The 21,201-nt window shown below is 37.9% G+C and overlaps 1 protein-coding gene across 1 annotated transcript in view; it reads left to right on the top strand.

Moving 5' to 3' along the window:
- Positions 1 to 21,201, top strand: part of LOC126162813 (signal recognition particle subunit SRP68) — an 85,974-nt gene that overhangs the window by 44,481 nt on the left and 20,292 nt on the right. Inside the window, exons 4-8 of the mRNA XM_049919558.1 lie at positions 1,987 to 2,143; positions 9,979 to 10,100; positions 14,494 to 14,677; positions 18,714 to 18,953; positions 19,369 to 19,518. Of these exons, the coding sequence (XP_049775515.1) occupies positions 1,987 to 2,143; positions 9,979 to 10,100; positions 14,494 to 14,677; positions 18,714 to 18,953; positions 19,369 to 19,518 (853 nt within the window). The remainder of the gene's footprint in view (positions 1 to 1,986; positions 2,144 to 9,978; positions 10,101 to 14,493; positions 14,678 to 18,713; positions 18,954 to 19,368; positions 19,519 to 21,201) is intronic.

Genomic DNA, 21,201 nt, shown 5'->3' with positions numbered 1-21,201 from the left:
TAATAATTTTCAATATAAATGACAAATCTCAAATATAATTAGGATTACTCCCACTACTTATTCTCGCTGACGTAACGGCCTGTACGTAACCAATACTTTGTTACGAGATTTGCACAATGCAAAATTCGTGTCCAGAACAACCTCAAATCTGAAGATTGTCCTGTCACCAGGTCGCCACGTGTAACCTCCCCCTCCACTTACCGACCTTAATGACAGTGAAAAATGAAACCGCGTGTACCTAATGGGAGTTTTGGAAAAGCAATCGTCACCGAAGTTAACCTGTCGGTAAAGAGGGAGGAAAGGGTTACATCTAAATGAAAGGAAATGTGCTAATGAAACTGGTGGAAATTAATTTTGAAAAGGGGTAAAGTTAATAAAGAAAGTAAATGTGCAGCCGTTACGTTAACAATTAACTAGCGGTAATTAGGTATTTGAGATTTGGGGGAAATCACGGTCGCCAGTCCTAAGGACAATTACTATAGTAACTGAAAAAGAAAGGTTATTACACATATAATTAGCACTAGAAGCGTGGCAACTGAAGGTTGACACGTGTAGTGTGAAAACTGAAAGTTTGTCAGAAGTAATAAATTTCGCTACACCCTGACTTAATTTAGCAAAGAATTAATAAAACCGGAAAATCGAAAGTTAATTTAGTGACTGAAGTTAATAGTGAGCTTTCTTTCTGAAGCACATCGAAATTCAGTAAAATACGGTTAGTCTTGGGCTACCTCAACAATCATTTCAAAAAACTACTTGAATCTACGCAATTTGGAAATAAGAGATTTAACTTTGAACTTGAATTAAATGATTCTGAACAATTAACAATAGTAAAATTTAGTACGTACCAAGCTGAGCTGCAGTCACAGGTAAGCTAAAATACGATAACAAAACTCGCACTCTTAATTTGTGCTTGTGTAATCTAACTTTGAAATTAAAGCATTGAAATGATCTTCCTTTAATGCTGGCGTCTGAATTTCAACGACACTCGGGTTCATTCCGGAAAAGGAAGGGACCCTGCTTGGTAATGCGACTGGGACAATGAGCAACAAAGGTTCATGCTAAGTTGCTGTATTTATAATTACGAAAATGGTACAGTATGAAAAGCTGAGGTCTGCCATACAGTTCTAAAACTTTACTTGCTTCCAGTCTTGTTGGTTGATTGAAGGTTTGAAGCCGTCGATCGAGGAGGTGGCGACAGTCACTCATTGTCGGCCGTCGCTGTTGCAGAAGCTGGATGTTGGCGCGCCTTCTTCTCGACACGGTCACCAGACGAAACGGGCTCTTGATGTGCGCTAGTTAATGTTTCCCGTCCGCGACACCATGTCAGAAACTATCATCGCAAGTCGAGCGCAATTACATGCTGCCAAACCCCGAAAGCGCGGCAACTCGCGGGAGCGTCACACCACGCACCTGCTCCACTCGCTACTCCCGCCAGACCCCTTCCCCCAGCCCGCGCTCCACGCGGCAGAGTTAACACTACCAAAGATCCTACACACTTTGATTCTTTACACGACCTATCGACGTAATCGTTCGATAGCAGTTTTCCCTAGGCAAGACCCAGCGTAAAAGTACAAATAATATTTACAAAACAAACCAATTATACATCGACATAAATGTATAAATATATATATACCAACAGTAAAACAATTACAATATACAAAGAGACAGAAATGTCATATCTTGAGGTAACAAAGCAAGGAAAAAAATAGTACAATAGATGGAAATAGGAGGATATGCATTTCCGGCGTTACATGGAGAACATCTACCTGATAAAAAAATCATGTTTTTTTTGTATTTAATACATGTGTTGATTCAATCATTCTTGTTGACAACAGAGTTTGTTTTGGAGGCAAGATGCATTTGCAAATTATAAAATGGGCATTAATTTTTAATAAATTAGGGCTTTTAGAATTATATATACTTTGTATAATTTTTTAATAGTTTGAAACTTTTTACACATTTATAGGTGTGTTGTTATTGTTGCAGGTACTTATGTATTCCACTGATGATGGCTGAAAGAGCATGGGGCTATGCAATGCAGCTGCGTCAAGAATCAAACACAGAACCAAGGAAAAAATTTCACCTTGTTTCTAGATTACGAAAGGCTGCAACATACGCCCTGCAGCTTCAAAAACTTTGTGAGGTGAGTATGATCTTATTTCTGTGTTTTATATATTGTTCAATGTTGAGGTTTCATTTGCAGCTATTATTTATACGTTTCCAGTTTCTAATTTTTTGTTGTTGGTAGTTGCGGTTTGGTAGGGCCACAGAAAGAGAGCATTGTTTCAGCTTCCACTGTGTTTTCAGTACATTTCATGCCCAGTATTATTCGTTACCTACAAGCAGAACTGCTTAATTTACCACAGAAAATTATCCTTAACCTAGACACAGCATCAAGGGCAAATACATTAAAAACTGTTTCCAGTGTCAGTAATAATAAGCACGCAGATGATGTGGTTTCCAGTGTAATGACTGTGCCTCAGAATAGAGCAGACGGGTTGTAGGCAATGAGAAGTGCACTTGACATACTAGATAATTTGTAAAAAAAAAAAAAAAAAAAAAAAAAACGGAAGAAATGACAATGAGAGTCCTTAATGAAGCTGACTGGAATGACTACAAACTGTGGAAATTGGGATGCGAGGGGTGGTGGCAGCATCCATAGAAGAGTCACTGGACCAAACCGCCTCTACTGAGAGGAATGTGAGAGTGCTAGAGAAAAATTTCCTGAATTAAAATATGTGGAAGAATTAGAAAACAAAGGTGGCAGTGAAAGACCAAATCATTCGATGCTCTTTGCAGGTAAATTGTGGTTCCCTTAATTTTTTGTCACCACAACTTCTGCATTTTTTACTATTAATTTGGAATGAAGGTTGCATTGATAGATTGGTTTATAGCAGTCCAGACAGCTACATTTACCAAACATTTCAAATACTTATTCAGAAGATAGCCTGTGAACGCAGGTAACATACGTCTCACATACGTTTCATTGTCATTTCGCTTGTATTATTATACACAACACATATATTTTTATTGTTGTTGTTGTTGTTGTTGTTGTTATGGTCTTCAGTCCTGAGACTGGTTTGATGCAGCTCTCCATGCTACTCTATCCTGTGCAAGCTTCTTCATCTCCCAGTACCTACTGCAACCTACATCCTTCTGAATCTGCTTAGTGTATTCATCTCTTGGTCTCCCCCTACGATTTTTACCCTCCACACTGCCCTCCAATACTAAATTGGTGATCCCTTGATGCCTCAGAACATGTCCTACCAACCGATCTCTTCTTCTGGTCAAGTTGTGCCACAAACTTCTCTTCTCCCCAATCCTATTCAATACTTCCTCATTAGTTATGTGATCTACCCATCTAATCTTCAGCATTCTTCTGTAGCACCACATTTCGAAAGCTTCTATTCTCTTCTTATCCAAACTACTTACCGTCCATGTTTCACTTCCATACACGGCTACACTCCATACAAATACTTTCAGAAATGACTTCCTGACACTTAAATCTATACTCGATGTTAACAAATTTCTCTTCTTCAGAAACGCTTTCCTTGCCATTGCCAGTCTACATTTTATATCCTCTCTACTTCGACCATCATCAGTTATTTTGCTCCCCAAATAGCAAAACTCCTTTACTACTTTAAGTGTCTCATTTCCTAATCTAATACCCTCAACATCACCCGACTTAATTCGACTACATTCCATTATCCTCGTTTTGTTTTTGTTGATGTTCATCTTATATCCTCCCTTCAAGACACCATCCATTCCGTTCAACTGCTCTTCCAAGTCCTTTGCTGACACTGACAGAATTACAATGTCATCGGCGAACCTCAACGTTTTTATTTCTTCTCCATGGATTTTAATACCTACTCCGAATTTTTCTTTTGTTTCCTTTACTGCTTGCTCAATATACAGATTGAATAACATCGGGGAGAGGCTACAACCCTGTCTTACTCCCGTCTTAACCACTGCTTCCCTTTCATGTCCCTCGACTCTTATAACTGTCATCTGGTTTCTGTACAAATTGTAAATAGCCTTTCACTCCCTGTATTTTACCCCTGCCAGCTTTAGAATTTGAAAGAGAGTATTCCAGTCAACATTGTCAAAAGCTTTCTCTAAGTCTACAAATGCTAGAAACGTAGGTTTGCCTTTCCTTAATCTTTCTTCTAAGATAAGTCGTAAGGTCAGTATTGCCTCACGTGTTCCAGTATTTCTACGGAATCCAAACTGATCTTCCCCGAGGTCGGCTTCTACTAGTTTTTCCATTCGTCTGTAAAGAATTCGCGTTAGTATTTTGCAGCTGTGGCTTATTAAACTGATTGTTCGGTAATTTTCACATCTGTCAACACCTGCTTTCTTTGGGATTGGAATTATTATATTCTTCTTGAAGTCTGAGGGTATTTCGCCTGTTTCATACATCTTGCTCACCAGATGGTAGAGTTTTGTCAGGACTGGCTCTCCCAAGGCCGTCAGTAGTTCCAATGGAATGTTGTCTACTCCGGGGGCCTTGTTTCGACTCAGGTCTTTCAGTGCTCTATCAAACTCTTCACGCAGTATCATATCTCCCATTTCATCTTCATCTACATCCTCTTCCATTTCCATAATATTGTCCTCAAGTGCATCACCCTTGTATAGACCCTCTATATACTCCTTCCATCTTTCTGCTTTCCCTTATTTGCTTAGAACTGGGTTTCCATCTGAGCTCTTGATGTTCATACATTTTTATTACAAAGTTAATTATATTGTTATAATTTGTGATTATGATCACTGTTCACTCTTTAACACACAGCACATGTGCTCTTTGTGTCACAATTAGGATTTGAGCAAGTACTTCTTGATTCCACTCATTGTTGCAAACACATTCTTTGCTCATTGGACTCTCATTGGCTACTTTTCTACCAGCTGATGACAGTCCTCTTACCTTCCTTTCACACATAATAGCAAATGCTGCCAACATTGCTCTGCTAAGCACTCTCAATTATATTGACTGTTATGAGAACATTAGATTGACAGTATTTGTACAGAACTGAAGTATAGAGAAAAATATCTAATTAAAAGTGGAAGATTGTGTTCAGAAACTGAAATATCTGTGGAAGTGTCAAAAAGAGCACTGTGAGACACACTTACTGAAATTTTAGCAAAAAAACCTCTTCATAATGATTTCACTGTGTGCTGTATCTAGGACAGGCTATTTATTTTTAAGAAATGAGGTTGTTTTCCCTCTTCCAGAAACATCAGTTTAAAAAATATAGACTTTACACTGGTCAGACGCTTTCCTGGTGGTTGTGAGAACAGCTCAGCATAATGTGGTGCTGCGCTGTATTCAGTGAACCCATAAACAAAGCAAGAATTGGCCAACTTTTCATCGATGTATCTATACTGCTGTGTATCACAGTTCATACAACAAACACTACAGGAAAAACAGTCGAGACAGAATCAAGCAGTGCTGAATGCTTGAGGGCAAAGCGTGAAGTGGACATTACTGTCGTCAACAGCATGTACCATGAGTTAATGGAACACGTTTGTTTCCAAACAGGACACACACTGCATACCATAACGAAGCTCCTTTTTGCACGTACACTAATGAACCAAAACATTGTTACCACTGCCCACCATAAGACTGAATGCCGCCTAGTGGCATTGTGCACACATGATGTGATAAGTATATAAGCAGAGCAGAGATAAATGGTGAATCATTCTAGAGATGATAGAGGCTGCAAATGGGGGAAACACAGTGACATAAGCAACTTTGACACAGGGGAGATTGTTATGACCTGTCACCTTTGAATCTTGGTTATACTGAAGCTTGTTGTCTGTTAGGATGCTCCTGTCAAGAGCATCTACAGAATGTGTTTGAGGGATCTTGAATACCTGAATAGGTGACAGTGTGTTGGAGATTCACGCCACATCACAGAACATAGAAGTCGGATTACCACTCTGTAAGGCATGATAGTTGACAATCTGCATCAGATCTAGTGGCAGAGTACATTACTGTTGCAAGCATGGGTGTTTTGGAGCAAACTGTACAGTGCATTTTTTTGAATATTGGGCTTTGCAGCAAACAACCTAATTGTGTTCCCATGTTAACCCGATGACATAACCAAATGTGACTAAAGTGAGCACAGGCTCATTGAGATTGGACCATGGAGCAATGAAATCACATTTCTTGCTACACCATTGTTGGTGGTTGTGGCCAGATAGTCTGCCATCCAGGCAAACAGTTGCTCAAAACATGTACCTCTCCATGGGTGGGAACAATATTATGCTGTGAGGGACATTGACTTGGGCTTCCTTGGGACCTGTGATAGTAATTGAAAGCACCTTGACCACTGTGGACTGTGGGAACATTATTATGGACCACCAGCATCCCTTTATGGCTTTTTTCTTTCTCAATGGTGATGGCATCTTCCAGCAGATAAATGTCCGTGTCACAAGGTTGGAGTGGTGCTGCAGCGGTTTGAGGAGCATTGCAGTGAATTCATGTTGATGTCCTGGTTGTGAAATTTGTTCGATCTAAAACCGATGAAGCACATCTGGGACACTTATCGGAAGCTCCATTCGCACAAACCACTGGAATTGCATGATGTATTGCATTTCAAAGGTGGACCAACACACTATTAAGCTGGTGGTCATGATGTTTGGTCTCATCAGTGTCTTTTAATGCAGTACAGGTACAGAGACAGGTACATACAACTTCTAGGTGCCCCTTCTAAACCACTATTGTATTAAGTTTTCCAAATATATTGGACACACACACACACACACACACACACACACACACACACACACACACATACACATACACACACAAATTTGAATAATTGCATGCCCTGTGTTAATGAATGAAAGTGTAAGCAGTACCTTGTGTACTTGTCATTACTTTGAAACACTTAAAAAATAATAATTAGACAAACACAAAACAGAAAAGTTATGCATATTATTCAGTATGTCTTATTTATTGTTTAATTGCTGTGAATATGTAAATCTTTATCAGAATACCGAATAGTACTATCATTTTAAATCTCTTACGAAGTCTCAGAACAGTGAGTGGAGATATGAGCAGCAGCTCTTTCTTAGTCTTGTATTACACTGTCTGACAAATATTTTATAAAGCTAGGACCACATTCTTACTGTGATAAAAGTACCACAGTACAGTTTCAGAGATGCTATATTTGACAGGTCATCTACAGTGTAATACCGGCCTTAGGGCTGGGAGACGTAGTGTTTTCTGTGTTTTGCCACAGCTCTTCAAGTGCTCGAAGATTATTTTCATACGCGTGACCAGACTACTTGCTCTCAGGAAAAAATATCACAAATAGAGAGATCAGATGATCTTCAGTGCCATATTTTACTACATTTGTTGATGTCAACAAAAATTTCATATTGTGCCGTGGTTTCGTGAAAATTGAGTGATGGTGCCCCAAATGTCAAAAAACTTATTGAGTTAATTATATTTTGGTTACACTGTATAATACTTGCTCATGTTTATTTTAAATCTGTTTTTCAGTGGTCATAGATGATATCAGTGGCATACTAATGCAACAGTGACCTTTTCACATTCTCACTTTACGTATCTCCGTATCATAACAGTCCAGATGTTCAGTTGATAATAAGTTATATTGTAAGGAAATGTTGAAAAGTTCATTCCCTGACGCTGAGATTGTGTTTACATTATGCTGGTATACACAGGGTGAGTCACTAACTATGAAAGCTTGATAGGAGCTGAAAAATTTGTGGGACAAAAGTTGCATGGGACAATCCGGGCCATATTACGATGTTGGCTTTTTGTTGCTAGGTGAGGTCGCTTCAGAGATATGAAGGTCAACTTTGTTTTCTTAAATGGGATGCTATAGTTTGGTACTTATTTTCTGATGACAGCTATCAAGATGAATCCAGTTATGTGTAACAGTAAGGTGTTTGAAGGTCAACGAAGGTCGAAAAGGTGGCATGAACGTCCATTTACAGAAAGTGTTTGAAGTGATGACCATTGGTATCAATGCAGTGCAGCAATCTTGTTATCATGGATTGAGTGGTATTCCTTATCACATCAGCACTTATCAAAGCACATACTCTGACAATTCTCTCTCGCATATCGTCAGGCGTAGTTGGAACGTCTTTATAAACAATGTCTTATGAATCCCCACAAGAAAAAAATCCAGAGGCGTCAAGTCTGGCGAATGAGCCGGCCACGACACATCTACTCCGCATCCAATCCAACGATTTGGGGACTGTCTCTGCAACTCATTTCTAGCCAACAGCGAAAAATGTGCCAGACACCCTTTGTGTTGGTATCGAATTCTGTTCCTTATTCCTAAAAGTATTTCTTCCAATAACAGACGTAATGTTTCTTGCAGGAATGTGGTGTACTTCCTACCATTAAGACTTCTTTCGATGAAATAGGGACCTATAATTCTGTCCTCCAGAATCTTACACCATACATTCACCAACCACAGTTTTTGGTGTGCAGCTTGCCACAGCCAACATGGATTTTCAGATGCCCAATAATGCATGTTATGCAAATTAAAATTTCCATGGTTCGTGAATGTAGCTTTATCAGTACATAAAATCAAATTAATGAATGTGTCACCCCTCTGAATCTGAAGTTGAGCCTATTGGCAGAATTCAGTGCAACACATACAATCCGTACCAGTTAATTCTTGGTGGAGACTGATATGGTAAGGCTGATATTTATGGTGATGCAGAACATGAACGACACTACTCTGGGTCATGCCAGATTCCCCGCGATTTTATGCGACCTAACAGAAGTATCTCAAATCACAGTGGCAAGAGTACCAATTTCCATTTCCTTGTTAGTAACTTTCCTTTGCCTGATATGTTTCCAATGCGTTAAAGATCTAGTTGTTCTCAATTTATCGTACATATATTTAAATGTATGACATGTAGGGTGAGTATGTTGAGGATATCCTTCAGTGTATTAGTCTCTAGCTCTCACTGAATTTCGTTGGCATCTCCGTAAATGAGAAGCATATCGACTTGTTCTTTGAAGGAATACCTCATTCACATTCGCTTGATTCGACGATACAAGTCTTACCATTCCTACTAGTGTTGTATTGCAAAATCATTGAATGGTGTTTACATGTCAATGGCACATTAGATGGATATGCTGTACTCAACGAATATGTACTATTTGCACGATATATGAGAGAGGATTTTCAGGGCATGTGCTTCGATAAGTGCCGAAGTGATAAGGAATACCACTCAATCCAAGATAAGAAGATTGCAGCACTGCATTGATACCAATTGTCATCACTTCGAACACCTTCTGGAAATGGATGTTCATACCACCTTCGTTGACCTTCAAAGACCTTACTATTACAAATCATTGGATTCATCTTGATAGCCACTATCAGAAAATAAGTACAAAACTATAGCATCCCATTTAAAAAACAAAGTTGACCTTCATATCTCTGAAGCAACCCCATCTAGCAACAAAAAACCAACCTCATATTATGGGACCCATTGTCTCATGCAACTTTTGTCCCACAAACTTTTCAGCTATTATCATACTTTCTGAGTTGTTATAGGTGGCAATAGTTAGTAACTCACTCTGTATATTGTGAAAATGTAAGTCAGGTGTCAACTTTATCTGTGAAATATTTTTATTTGTATCATTTTCTAAAAGAGCTTTGTTTGGTGTTCCCCATTCACGTGGATAATTGAAATTTTAGTTATTTCTGATTTGTTTAGGCTTTACTATTTTTGGGGGAGGACATTAAAGAATACTATATTTCTGATTTAAAATAGTGTGGAACATGTTAATATATTGTGAACAATATTGCAGTCATTTGGCAGGAATCTAAATTTTATGACTGAGTGAAATAATCGCTATTCAGTTTGTGTGTTAGACATTTACTGTACATAATAAGAGAATCGTGATATTACTTCACTTTACTTTATCATCAGATACAGTTAATTTATGTGATACAAAAGTTGTTATTTTTCTTTCAATTTATGCAGAATACCAGATGCGATGCACGTACTAAACTTGAAGCTCAGGCATATGTAGCGTGGATACATGGCAGTTTGCATTTTGAGCTGCAACTGTGGAAGTCTGCAATGGAAAATCTGAAGAAAGCACAGTAAGTTATCATGGAATGAAAATTGTTTGGATTACCACTTGGCAAATGTAATTTTTTTGTGGGCAATTAGAGCATTAAATATGCAGAAAATCCAATTTTAGCATTTGGTATTGAGACTGAATAATTGCGTTGAACATTTTATTAATGTGGAAAATACTTTTCCTTAGTAAGTATTACATTTGATGCCCACCACTTACTTTTCTTCATTTATTTGCTGAACTGTTTCATTTGTTAATAAAAGTAATTATAAAATTTGGTGGATGTAAAAATAGAATATGCATAGAAATTGTTACTATCACATCGGTTTCATAGTATTTAGGTGGTGTCATTTGTTCTGTGCTTAAATCATATCATGGCACGCTGAAAAAGAAGTTAATGTGTGCTTATTTCTTTCATTTTTCCCATTTATCTTTCAGCAACTGTGTTATCAATGAACTTGATTTTCTATTTCATTCATACTTCCTCACTTACACAATTCTATCTTGTGTTCTGTTTGTTAGAATCATGTTTTCAACAGTGTTGCTGAATGGAAACCTGAGACTTATATGTATAGGACACTCTAAAGGTTCTCTCTCTCTCTCTCTCTCTCTCTCTCTCTCTCTCTCTCTCTCTGTCTCTCTCACACACACTGTGTGTGTGTGTGTGTGTGTGTGTGTGTGTGTGTGTGTGTGTGTGTCACTAATGAATGGTAATAAAAATGTAGGTAAATCTAATTGTGGATACAAATAATGCAAAGTTTAGCATAGAATGAAAATGATATGAAGAGGATGGATTGCTACTCAAAGCTTAAATCTTTAGCAGTCTTTTCTTCATGCCTAACTACAGTTCAATGCATCCTCTATGTGCTGAGTAGCAAAATATCCTTGTCATGCTGTTGTTAATTGTGAATACAGTTGAAGAGACTGTCACGTCTCATAAATTGTATTTACAGTAATAAGAACAGGCTTCAGCGTGTTTTATTCAAGAGGAACTACAGCTATTTTTGTGGTTCTGTGTGTCCACTGGTGCATTTGGGATGAAAAATTAATAAATAAAAAGAATTGATACACTTGCTACACAAAAAAGGAAATGAAGGACATGCCAGTGTCTACATAAGCAAGTCCCTGCTATAAAGATGCTGCCTATTGCACTGTTAGTGCTATAAAAGCAGCAAGGTGAATAAATATTTTTTAATGAAAAGTAAAGTGGTTTCTGGAAAAATTTATGTTACAACAAATAAATCTGCAAATTTGAACTTCTCAGCTATCACATGCAAGAAAAAATTAATAGTACAAGTTGTACATAAAGTCTGGGAACACTTTCAGTTATTTATTGCACAAGAACCAAACATTGTGCAGACATCATACATATGTCGTTTTGAAGAGAAACCTTGATAGTGTTTTTTTTTTTTCCACTGGCACAACAAATTTGTTACGACAGGTTGCTTGTACCCAGCAAAGAGAGTGGACATCCCAGTGTGATTGAAGTGAATGTGGAGCACATACAAGAGACATTATAAGGAGTCCAAAGAAATCGTGTGTCATGCATCCCGTGAACTCGAAATGGCTCCAATGACAGTGTGAAAAGTCCTGCAACAGAAGCTGTATGTGAAACCATTCAAATTGGAGCTAGTGGGTACCTGAACACGGAGCTGCCACATCGATGGATCGGCCGTGCTACAGAAGGGGGCATCTGTTTCATGAAATGGCCTCCCCAATCACCAGATCTCACTCCATGTGACTTTTTTTCTATGGAGACACATTAAAGATCTGATGTATGTTCCACCACTACCATGTGATGTAGCAGAGCTCCAGGAGAGAATACAGGAACCGACTGCCACAGTTGATGATGCCATGCAGGAACGGGTATGGCAAGAATTTGATTACTGCATTGACATCTGGTGGGTCACTCATGGTTCGCATGTCGAATGTTTGTTAAAAAAAAACTTCAGAGTTTCTCTTCAAAATGCAATATGTATGACATCTGTACAATGTTTACCTCTTGTGCAATAAATAATTGAAAGTGTTCCCGGACTTTATGTTCATCCTGTACTTGCAAGAAAAATTTAACAGTACTTGCAGATTTCAGTTTCCATAAAGCATACCACACAGTTGATATGAATGTAGTATGAAACTGTAAAAGATCAAATCTATCAGCTGGTAAAACATTTAGGAGTAGGGATAACAGCACATCAAATAGGGAAGCATTGAGTTTTTGACAGGCATACAAATAAGAATTAAAACTGCATCAGCCTTTGGACGAATCTTTTTTTGACCTAGAGTACATATACGGTACCCCCACACACAAACCTGTACAGCTATGGTGTGCTAGCTGAGTACACAATGCTAGGACTGCATTTTGGCAAGTAGACTGGTGTGAGGGTTTGTTGGATGAAGTGTGTGAGGGAAGAGAAGAGGTGGGGAGTAGGAAGGAGATCTGGCGAAGGTGATTGATGGCTTGGAGGGAGATAGCAGATGTACAAGATTGTGCACAAACTCACTAGCTCTGGCACCCATACGTCACATTCCTATGTCATACCCTTTCCGGCACTCTCCGATCCATCTGCTGTCCTCCCCAAATCCTCCTCCTCTGCCCCTCCCTGCTCCCCTCACCCATTCCACCCAACACAACCATTCACTGCAGTCTACCTGCTGAACTGCAGTTCTAGCATCATGCTTTCAGTTGCTGCACAGTGTAGTGCTCTCTCTCTCTCTCTCTCTCTCTCTGTGTGTGTGTGTGTGTGTGTGTGTGTGTGTGTGTGTGTGTGTGTGTCTGCATTTCTTTTGTGACTAACATCAAAGAAGTCTGAAAATTCGATTGTTATTCAGTTTCCTTTATGATTTCATACTGTGCCTGCCTGGCTAATGACAACACAATGCTTCTAGTGTTCTATGAGTTGTCACTGCTACTCCTAAATTATTTACAGTGTGCCCAGAACTTTCCATACCAAATCTATCAACTCCTTGCATTTGTGAAGATCTTATTCTGTTATTGAAAAACATTGAATTGGCAGTTGTATATATCAACACCTAATCACTTATAGTTTCTCTTAAATGAAACCAATAAAATAAGGTGAAGCCTGTTCTGAGTACAATTTAATAGCTGTCCTAGGTTGACATTGGTCTGTGAGGACATTTATGGGGATTATCTCGTGACTAACATCAAGGAAGTCCTGAAATTCGGTTGTGATTCAGTTTTCTTTGTGATTTCGTACAGTGCAGTGTATTAAAAGTTTCAGATTCCGAGAGAATCAAGAGAATGGAGATCCTTGCAATCACTCAGTATGAAATGACACAAATTCAAACTAAGTTCAGACACTACTTGACAGTAGTGGATTAATCATGGAAAGGAAGAAGGAAAAAAAAAGATAGGGAAATCCTCAGACAGGCAGCCCTTGCTGCCAGTGCAACTACTTGGAACTTAACAAAATGTGATTTGATACAGAAACTGAGGATTAAAATGGTTTGTCTCATCTCAAGTGTCAACAACACTAGATTCCAATTGCAACAGAAAATGCAGTTCCTCTGAAAAATGGTTTGTAAACATCAAAAAGATCTCTGGAAGAAAAGAATATCACAGAAAAAAATTAAAAGATTTAAACAAATTTGAAAGATTCCGTCAAAGAGAAACAGTGTCCAAGGGCAGACAACATTGGATTGATAAAAATGAAGAGGAAATGCCAGAGACGACCAATATCTTGAAAGGTTACTTGTGGTCTTTAATAAACCAAAATTAGTCCAAATCAAAAAGATTAATGGAATATTTCTTTTTATAATACAAGAAATATGAAATTGAAGAGTGTATTGATTGATTGAAGCGGTAGTGTGGAAGTTAAAAGCTTTTGTGAGATTTCAGTTTCATAAAAATGAAAAGTGTTGAAAGTGGTATTCTCTAATTGTGTAACTTTTGTAAGTGTTTAAAAGACAGCATTTTTTACACTGGTCCTTTTGTAGAAAGACTGCCACTCTCTGCAGTTGTTCCATGCTACATGACAAATTTTGAACCACATCAGATTTGTGAAATAATGTCATTGCTTTGGAAGAGACATATTTTATATCTACATTGTCATCTTGCAGTATTTATTTAATTAAGCCCAGTTATCCAAAACTGAATAATTAATGCTGTTAATGTTAATTTGTGTGCAAGTAAAATTTGAAGTAGTTTAAATAAAATTATTGACCTTTAGAAAAAGTGCCATTAATTATAACCACCAGGAATAACTTTTCTCACTTAATTTTAAAGTAAGAGTATTACTAAAGAACACTAGTAAGCATAAATGTTTTGAAGTTTGTAATTATACTATCTGCTATTCATCAAGCTAGTAAATTACACTGTAAGATACATTTGCATCGTATGTCACACAATAATATGGCTTTGTGGTAAACATGTGTGTTAAAGAAAGTTGTTTTTCTAGAATGGTGTATGAAAAGCTGTCTCTTGCGCTTCCTGAAGACGACCAACTGTTGTACAAGCAAAGAGTCGATGAAATTGCACCAAGTTTACGTTATTGTGCTTATAACATCGGTGATGAAAGTGCGATTAATGATCTTCTGGAAATGAGAAGTCATGGTCATGGAGAATTGCTGGATACATTAGATGTGAGTGGTCATGAGCCTCATAATATATCAATGCAGCTTTTTTAATAGAAAAGTGTAGAATGGGGGAAGGCACACTGTATCTTTTGCAACAAACTATGTGAACAATCTAGAATACACTACTGTTATAAATGTAGTACATTGTGATAACAATACTATAAGATCCTCTGTGAATGCAAGATATGTAATGGGTAAAGATAACCAGTGACCCTGTAGTGAAGATGCCGACTTGTGGATCGGTTCATGAAAAAGAATGTGAACATAGTTTCCTCAAAGTTTTCATTTATATGTGTATCTACTGCTCAGCACCTCCACTGTTTAGTTAGTGATTATTTTTGCCAATTCATGTGGAGTGGTTAGTTATATTTGTGTCCAACATTCATTTATAGCTTTATTTATGTTGCACTTCAACAACCTGGTCCTTTGTGTACATAATTCTGCCAACTGAACATGTTGCTCAGCAAACTTATTCTGCTAATACTTCTTTCCTATGTTTCCATATTCTTCGGACTTCAACAGTAGAACACCAATCACAAAGACACAAAACTACGTGTTCAAGTCCCAGTCTTACATAGTTTTATTTATCAGTAATGTTCATTAATGTGTCAAGAAGACTCATTTTGGTACTCTTTTTTATTACATAATGAGGTGTTTCATTCAGATGTAGCATGTGAGAAATAAAACTGCAAGCAGCCGTGGAATACAGAGTAGCAATGAAGGGTCTTTTATCTTTTGGGTTAATGCATTGGTGCAGGAGAAGAGAGAACACGATTTCAAGAGCGTGTGTGAAAGATGCTATCACTCATCCTCTCCATTTCTGAGGAAGATTTGTGTAGCCTGGAGTTCAACCCCTCTTCAGTTTACTTCAGTATGAGTTATTCATTACTCTTGGTTCCATCTTTTCTTCAGTCATAAATTTATAACCTCGGTGTATGTCCATAGTTTGGTTCTTTGTTTGTGATGGAACCGAAATGCACTATAAGAATTGGGCAGGCTAAGTCATGTTTGCATGCAGTTATACTTCTTAGATTACTGGACTGAGTAAGGACCTTCCCTCTGGAATCATTTACACAGTGTGATGTGACTCACCTGTGATGTGTTATGCGTCCTTGGTAACTTATCGACGAGTATCTATCATCTAGTTGCTGGCTCTAATTTTCTACCAATTTTTGAACTGATGTATGCAATACAGCATCAGTTAAAATGATACATCTTCAGATTTATTGTAATTATAATCACTTGATGATCACTTTTTAAAACATCTCATATTGAATAATAAACATGGGTAAGCATATTTATTGAACTATGATCTATTTACACAATGGCAGTCTTTAAGAGTGTTCCTTCACAAGTGAGTTCAGAGTCTACCAACACAAATATAATACAGTAACTATGCAATGTTTCCAAAGTGAGTCACTCCCGCAAACTCAGAGAGCTTTCCAAAGACATTTGCACTGATATACAGGGTGTTACAAAAAGGTACGGCCAAACTTTCAGGAAACATTACTCACACACAAAGAAGGGAAATATGTTATGTGGACATGTGTCTGGAAACGCTTACTTTCCATGTTAGAGCTCATTTTATTACTTCTCTTAAAATCACATTAATCATGGAATGGAAACACACAGCAACAGAACGTACCAGCGTGACTTCAAACACTTTGTTACAGGAAATGTTCAAAATGTCCTCCGTTAGCGAGGATACATGCATCCACCCTCTGTCGCATGGAATCCCTGATGCGCTGATGCAGCCCTGGAGAATTGCATATTGTATCACAGCCATCCACTATACGAGCACGAAGAGTACCGGGGTTGCGTAGACAAGAGCTTTCAAATGCCCCCTTAAATGAAAGTCAAGAGGGTTGAGGTCAGGAGAGCATGGCGGCCATGGAATTGGTCCGCCTCTACCAATCCATCGGTCATCGAGTCTGTTGTTGAGAAGCGTACGAACACTTCGACTGAAATGTGCAGGATCTCCATTGTGCATGAACCACATGTTGTGTCGTACTTGTAAAGGCACATGTTCTAGCAGCACAGGTAGAGTATGCCGTATGAAATAAAGATCACGTGCTCCATTGAGTGTAGGTGGAAGAACATGGGGCCCAATCAAGACATCACCAACAATGCCTGCCCAAACGTTCACAGAAAATCTGTGTTGATGATGTGATTGCACAATTGCGTGCGGATTCTCGTCAGCCCACACATGTTGATTGTGAAAATTTACAATTTGATCACATTGGAATGAAGCCTCATCCGTAAAGAGAACATTTGCACTGAAATGAGGATTGACACATTGTTGGATGAACCATTCACAGAAGTGTACTCGTGGAGGCCAATTAGCTGCTGATAGTGCTTGCACACGCTGTACATGGTTCTCCCGTAGCACTCTCCATACAGTGACGTGGTCAACGTTACCTTGTACAGCAGCAACTTCTCTGATGCTGACATTAGGGTTATCGTCAACTGCACGAAGAATTGCCTCGTCCATTGCAGGTGTCATCGTCGTTCTAGGTCTTCCCCAGTCCCGAGTCATAGGCTGGAATGTTCCGTGCTCCCTAAGACGCCGATCAATTGCTTCGAACGTCTTCCTGTCGGGACACCTTCGTTCTGGAAATCTGTCTCGATACAAACGTACCGCGCCACGGCTATTGCCCCGTGCTAATCCATACATCAAATGGGCATCTGCCAACTCCGCTTTTGTAAACATTGCACTGACTGCAAAACGACGTTCGTGATGAACACTAACCTGTTCATGCTACGTACTGATGTGCTTGATGCTAGTACTGTAGTGCTATGAGTCGCATGTCAACACAAGCACTGAAGTCAACATTACCTTCCTTCAATTGGGCCAACTGGCAGTGAATCGAAGAAGTACAGTACATACTGACAAAACTAAAATGAGCTCTAACATGGAAATTAAGCGTTTCTGGACACATGTCCACATAACATCTTTTCTTTATTTGTGTGTGAGGAATGTTTCCTGAAAGTTTGGCCGTACCTTTTTGTAACACCCTGTATAGATGTTAACGTACTGGTGCCAGACTGTGGATTCTGATGTAGATGTTCACACTTTGATTGTCTGATGCTGACTGACTGAACAATGGATTCTCACAACTATGTATTGACATATGTAGGAATAATTATTAAACTTTAGTACATTTTAGTTGCAGTGACATTACAAAGGAACAAGTAATAAATTGGTTTATGTGTGTGATGAATTACTGCAAAAATAATACAGCTAGGTGGATTATTTAGTTAAATTATGTATACCTCCATTGGGATGTACTGATTGTCATGCAATATTCTTACATTCGTAATTTACTAAGTTTTTTAATTAAAACCTTATACTGTTAAACAAATGTGCTTTTCAGTTTAAAAAATGGAGGGCAACGGAATAATAATATCAGTTCTCAGAATTACACAGTTTTTAAGAACAAAATAGCAAAAGTATGTTATGGGAAGTAGAATTATAATTACAGATTTCTTTTTAAATTGTAGAATTTTTGGAAAACGTGAAATGCTTACCAAAATGAACAACTGAAGGGCTTTTGAGTGAGGTACATTATTTTACAAACAATTAACTATTTGCTCAGACGAAATATTAACTCCACTTGTTTTGAAGTAACGTAAAATGTTTAATTAATAGTTCTTCAAATAAACTGTTGTAGTTAAACCAATTATTCCTTTGCAATGAAATACAATTAGGGCACTTGGTGAAGTATAATGTTTTATGAATAAGTCATGGATCAAGCAATTAATTACTATACATATCTGTAGTGTATGTATTATGTACATAATGAAAATAAAAAATTTTTATTCAAGGAGTAGAATTGTATTAAGCGGAGTCACCCTCCAGCCCCACCTTGCTACGTTTGAGCAGGAAGAGAAACTTTGCTTCTCTAGTTTAACCATTTAACGCTGTCTGTCTCGCCTTCACAGTCTTCACATAAATATACATTGATAAAATGTATATTTTCAGTCTTCCAGCACACCAATTTTCCTAAATAATCCATTTTACTTCCTTTCTGTTTTTTTGCAGCTGTTGATTGTACAGACCCGTGAACGGAAACCTGAAACTCTATGTGAAGTTGAATGGAGAGGGCGATCTGTGACAGCCAGACCAGAACGAGTGCGTTTATTCTTCATTTCTGAACAGGAATTGGACAAAAGCTTAGTGCGTGCCGAAGACAATGCATCCAAAATTGAACTAATTGAGAAGTTACTTTTGGACTGTAAAGATGCTATAGCAGCAGTAAAGGATGAACTGAAAGCAGATCAGGTATGAAGCTGTCTCTGGGACCTTCTGTTGATTTGTATTCTATGAAAGTTTTGTGTAATATTTTTGATGTCTTCTGTGCAATTAAACTGATGAAATTGTTTCTAGAACTGGACTGTAATAATGTGCACACATTTTGATTTGAATAAAAGGACTTATATCCCAAATTTAATTTTTTTAAATTCTTTCCTAAGGGATGATTTAATACACAACTTCGTGATTACACTACAGCTAAAGTTTTATTCACAAGTGGTTTAGAACCCTTATAAAAACAACAGTATACAAAGAGGCTTTACTGTTCAGGGCAGTGACAGTAATATGAATAAGGCACTTATTCAGATACATTAATGACTTGCTCTTGTTAAACTATAAATTGTTCTTATGGTATTAAAGTAAAAAGAAGTATTAATATTTTCAGTCTGCTAAGACCCGTTCTGGACCTGGAGTACCTCTATCTTCAGCACAGTACTTACTGTCATATTTGACATACATTCGCCTTACACGGACTATACAAAGAAATCTACTGATGATTGATGCAGCAAAGGCATCTCTGGCTGAAAAAACAGAGGTAATATATTTTATTGTTGTTGATTTTATTGCTGCATGTTTCATGTCCACTATGATCACAAACCATGCCAATTCAGACAATATGCTTAACTATGGGCCACATCCAGAAATTAAAATTATTTCTTTGTTTAAAAGTTTGAAATGAAATATATTAATGAAAAATTTACAAATTCACTATTTTTCAAAGTAGTCACCTTTGTTCTCAATGTGCACTTCTTTCTGATATTTTTGTCAACAAAGTTTCCTGCTGTTTCGTTGGTCCTTTGGTCAACAGCACTCTGGATCTTATCGTCACAAAAAAAAAAAAAAAAGTCAGATGGATGAAAAGATGAAAAACTGAAAGTTCTAAATCAGGTTTATTAGTGGGATGGTTGATGATGTCCCAACTGAATTAATCCAAGAGTTTTGTTGTGATATTAGATGTTTGGAAACTTTCCCCTTATTTTGTTCTGTATCGGCCTCTACAGTTTTTTAAGATTTTACAGAACTGCACAGCATTAATTGTTTTCCCATGAGGCAGAAATTCAATGTGAAGAATCCACATAAAGGCCCAAAAGGCTGAAAGCAGAACTTTTCAGGCTGGAACAACAGACTTGAATTGTTTCACTGATGTTGAGGACTGCCAATCACAATAGGATCAAGAAATTGATCATCTTTTGGTTCTAAGCGCTCAAGAAATTCCCAGGATTGGCCAGTTCTGTTGATTTCATGTTGATCTGTGAGAAATGATTTCATACCAAAGGACTCTGGAGATGTCTGGAAACATTGTATTCAGCTCGTCAAAAGTCAGTCAAAGGTTGCTGTGAACCTTTCTTTGATCTTGTTCACCATCTCATCAGTCACATTTGTGGGACACCCTCTCCTTTCTTTATTGTGTACGTATGTTCTGCCAGTTTTAAACTCATAACACCACTTACACACATTAGTGTGATTCATCACACCATATCAGTTATGGACATGTAACATAGTAATTTCAAGTGTGTAAGCTTATGAATAATTTGTGAACAGTGAATAGGACGAAAGAGAGGGAAAGAGCATGTTTGACTAGTACCTGACACAAAGTTAAGACTAAAAGTGCAAAAAAGAAAAATACCAAGAAACTGAATTTAACAGTGTTAGAAGATTGAGTATTTAAGAAGTGAGGGAATTATATACTATATGTAATGTCAATCATTAATGTAATCCAATTGGATAGATAAAAAATCCAAATGGTGGCAGGACAAGTGCATAAAGAAGATTACACTTATGCAAGCTTTTGGAGCCAGTGGCTGCTTCTTCTGGCAGAAGGGGAAAGAAGAGATGTGACAAAGGAAAAGGATAGGAGAGGTGTGGGAAGAGTGGTAGATTTCAGAAAAGTCACCCAGAACAGCAGGTCAGGGGAAACTTAATGGACAGTATGAGAAGGGAAGACTGATTGTTGACTGCACCAGACAAGATATGAAAACTGGAGAGCTTAAAGGTGGAAAACAGAGTAGTATGCAGGTCAGAGATTACTGCTAAAACATCATGGATGAGTTAATAAGAGTGAAAAGCCAAGTGCATTGTACATAACAGAGGTGGTAGGGGGACGGAGAAAACGAAAGATGTAGAAAAGTAAAATGAATTGAAGAAAGGAGTAGTTATTGTGAAATGTGCACCAAGAAAAGAAGTCACTTTTCTTTGAAACCTTCCGCACATTTGTGTC

The sequence above is a fragment of the Schistocerca cancellata genome, chromosome 2, assembly GCF_023864275.1.
Source record: "Schistocerca cancellata isolate TAMUIC-IGC-003103 chromosome 2, iqSchCanc2.1, whole genome shotgun sequence".
Taxonomy (NCBI): Eukaryota; Metazoa; Arthropoda; class Insecta; order Orthoptera; family Acrididae; genus Schistocerca; species Schistocerca cancellata.
The sequence above is the reverse complement of the archived record's forward strand: the minus strand, read 5'-3'. Positions and strand labels throughout refer to the sequence as shown.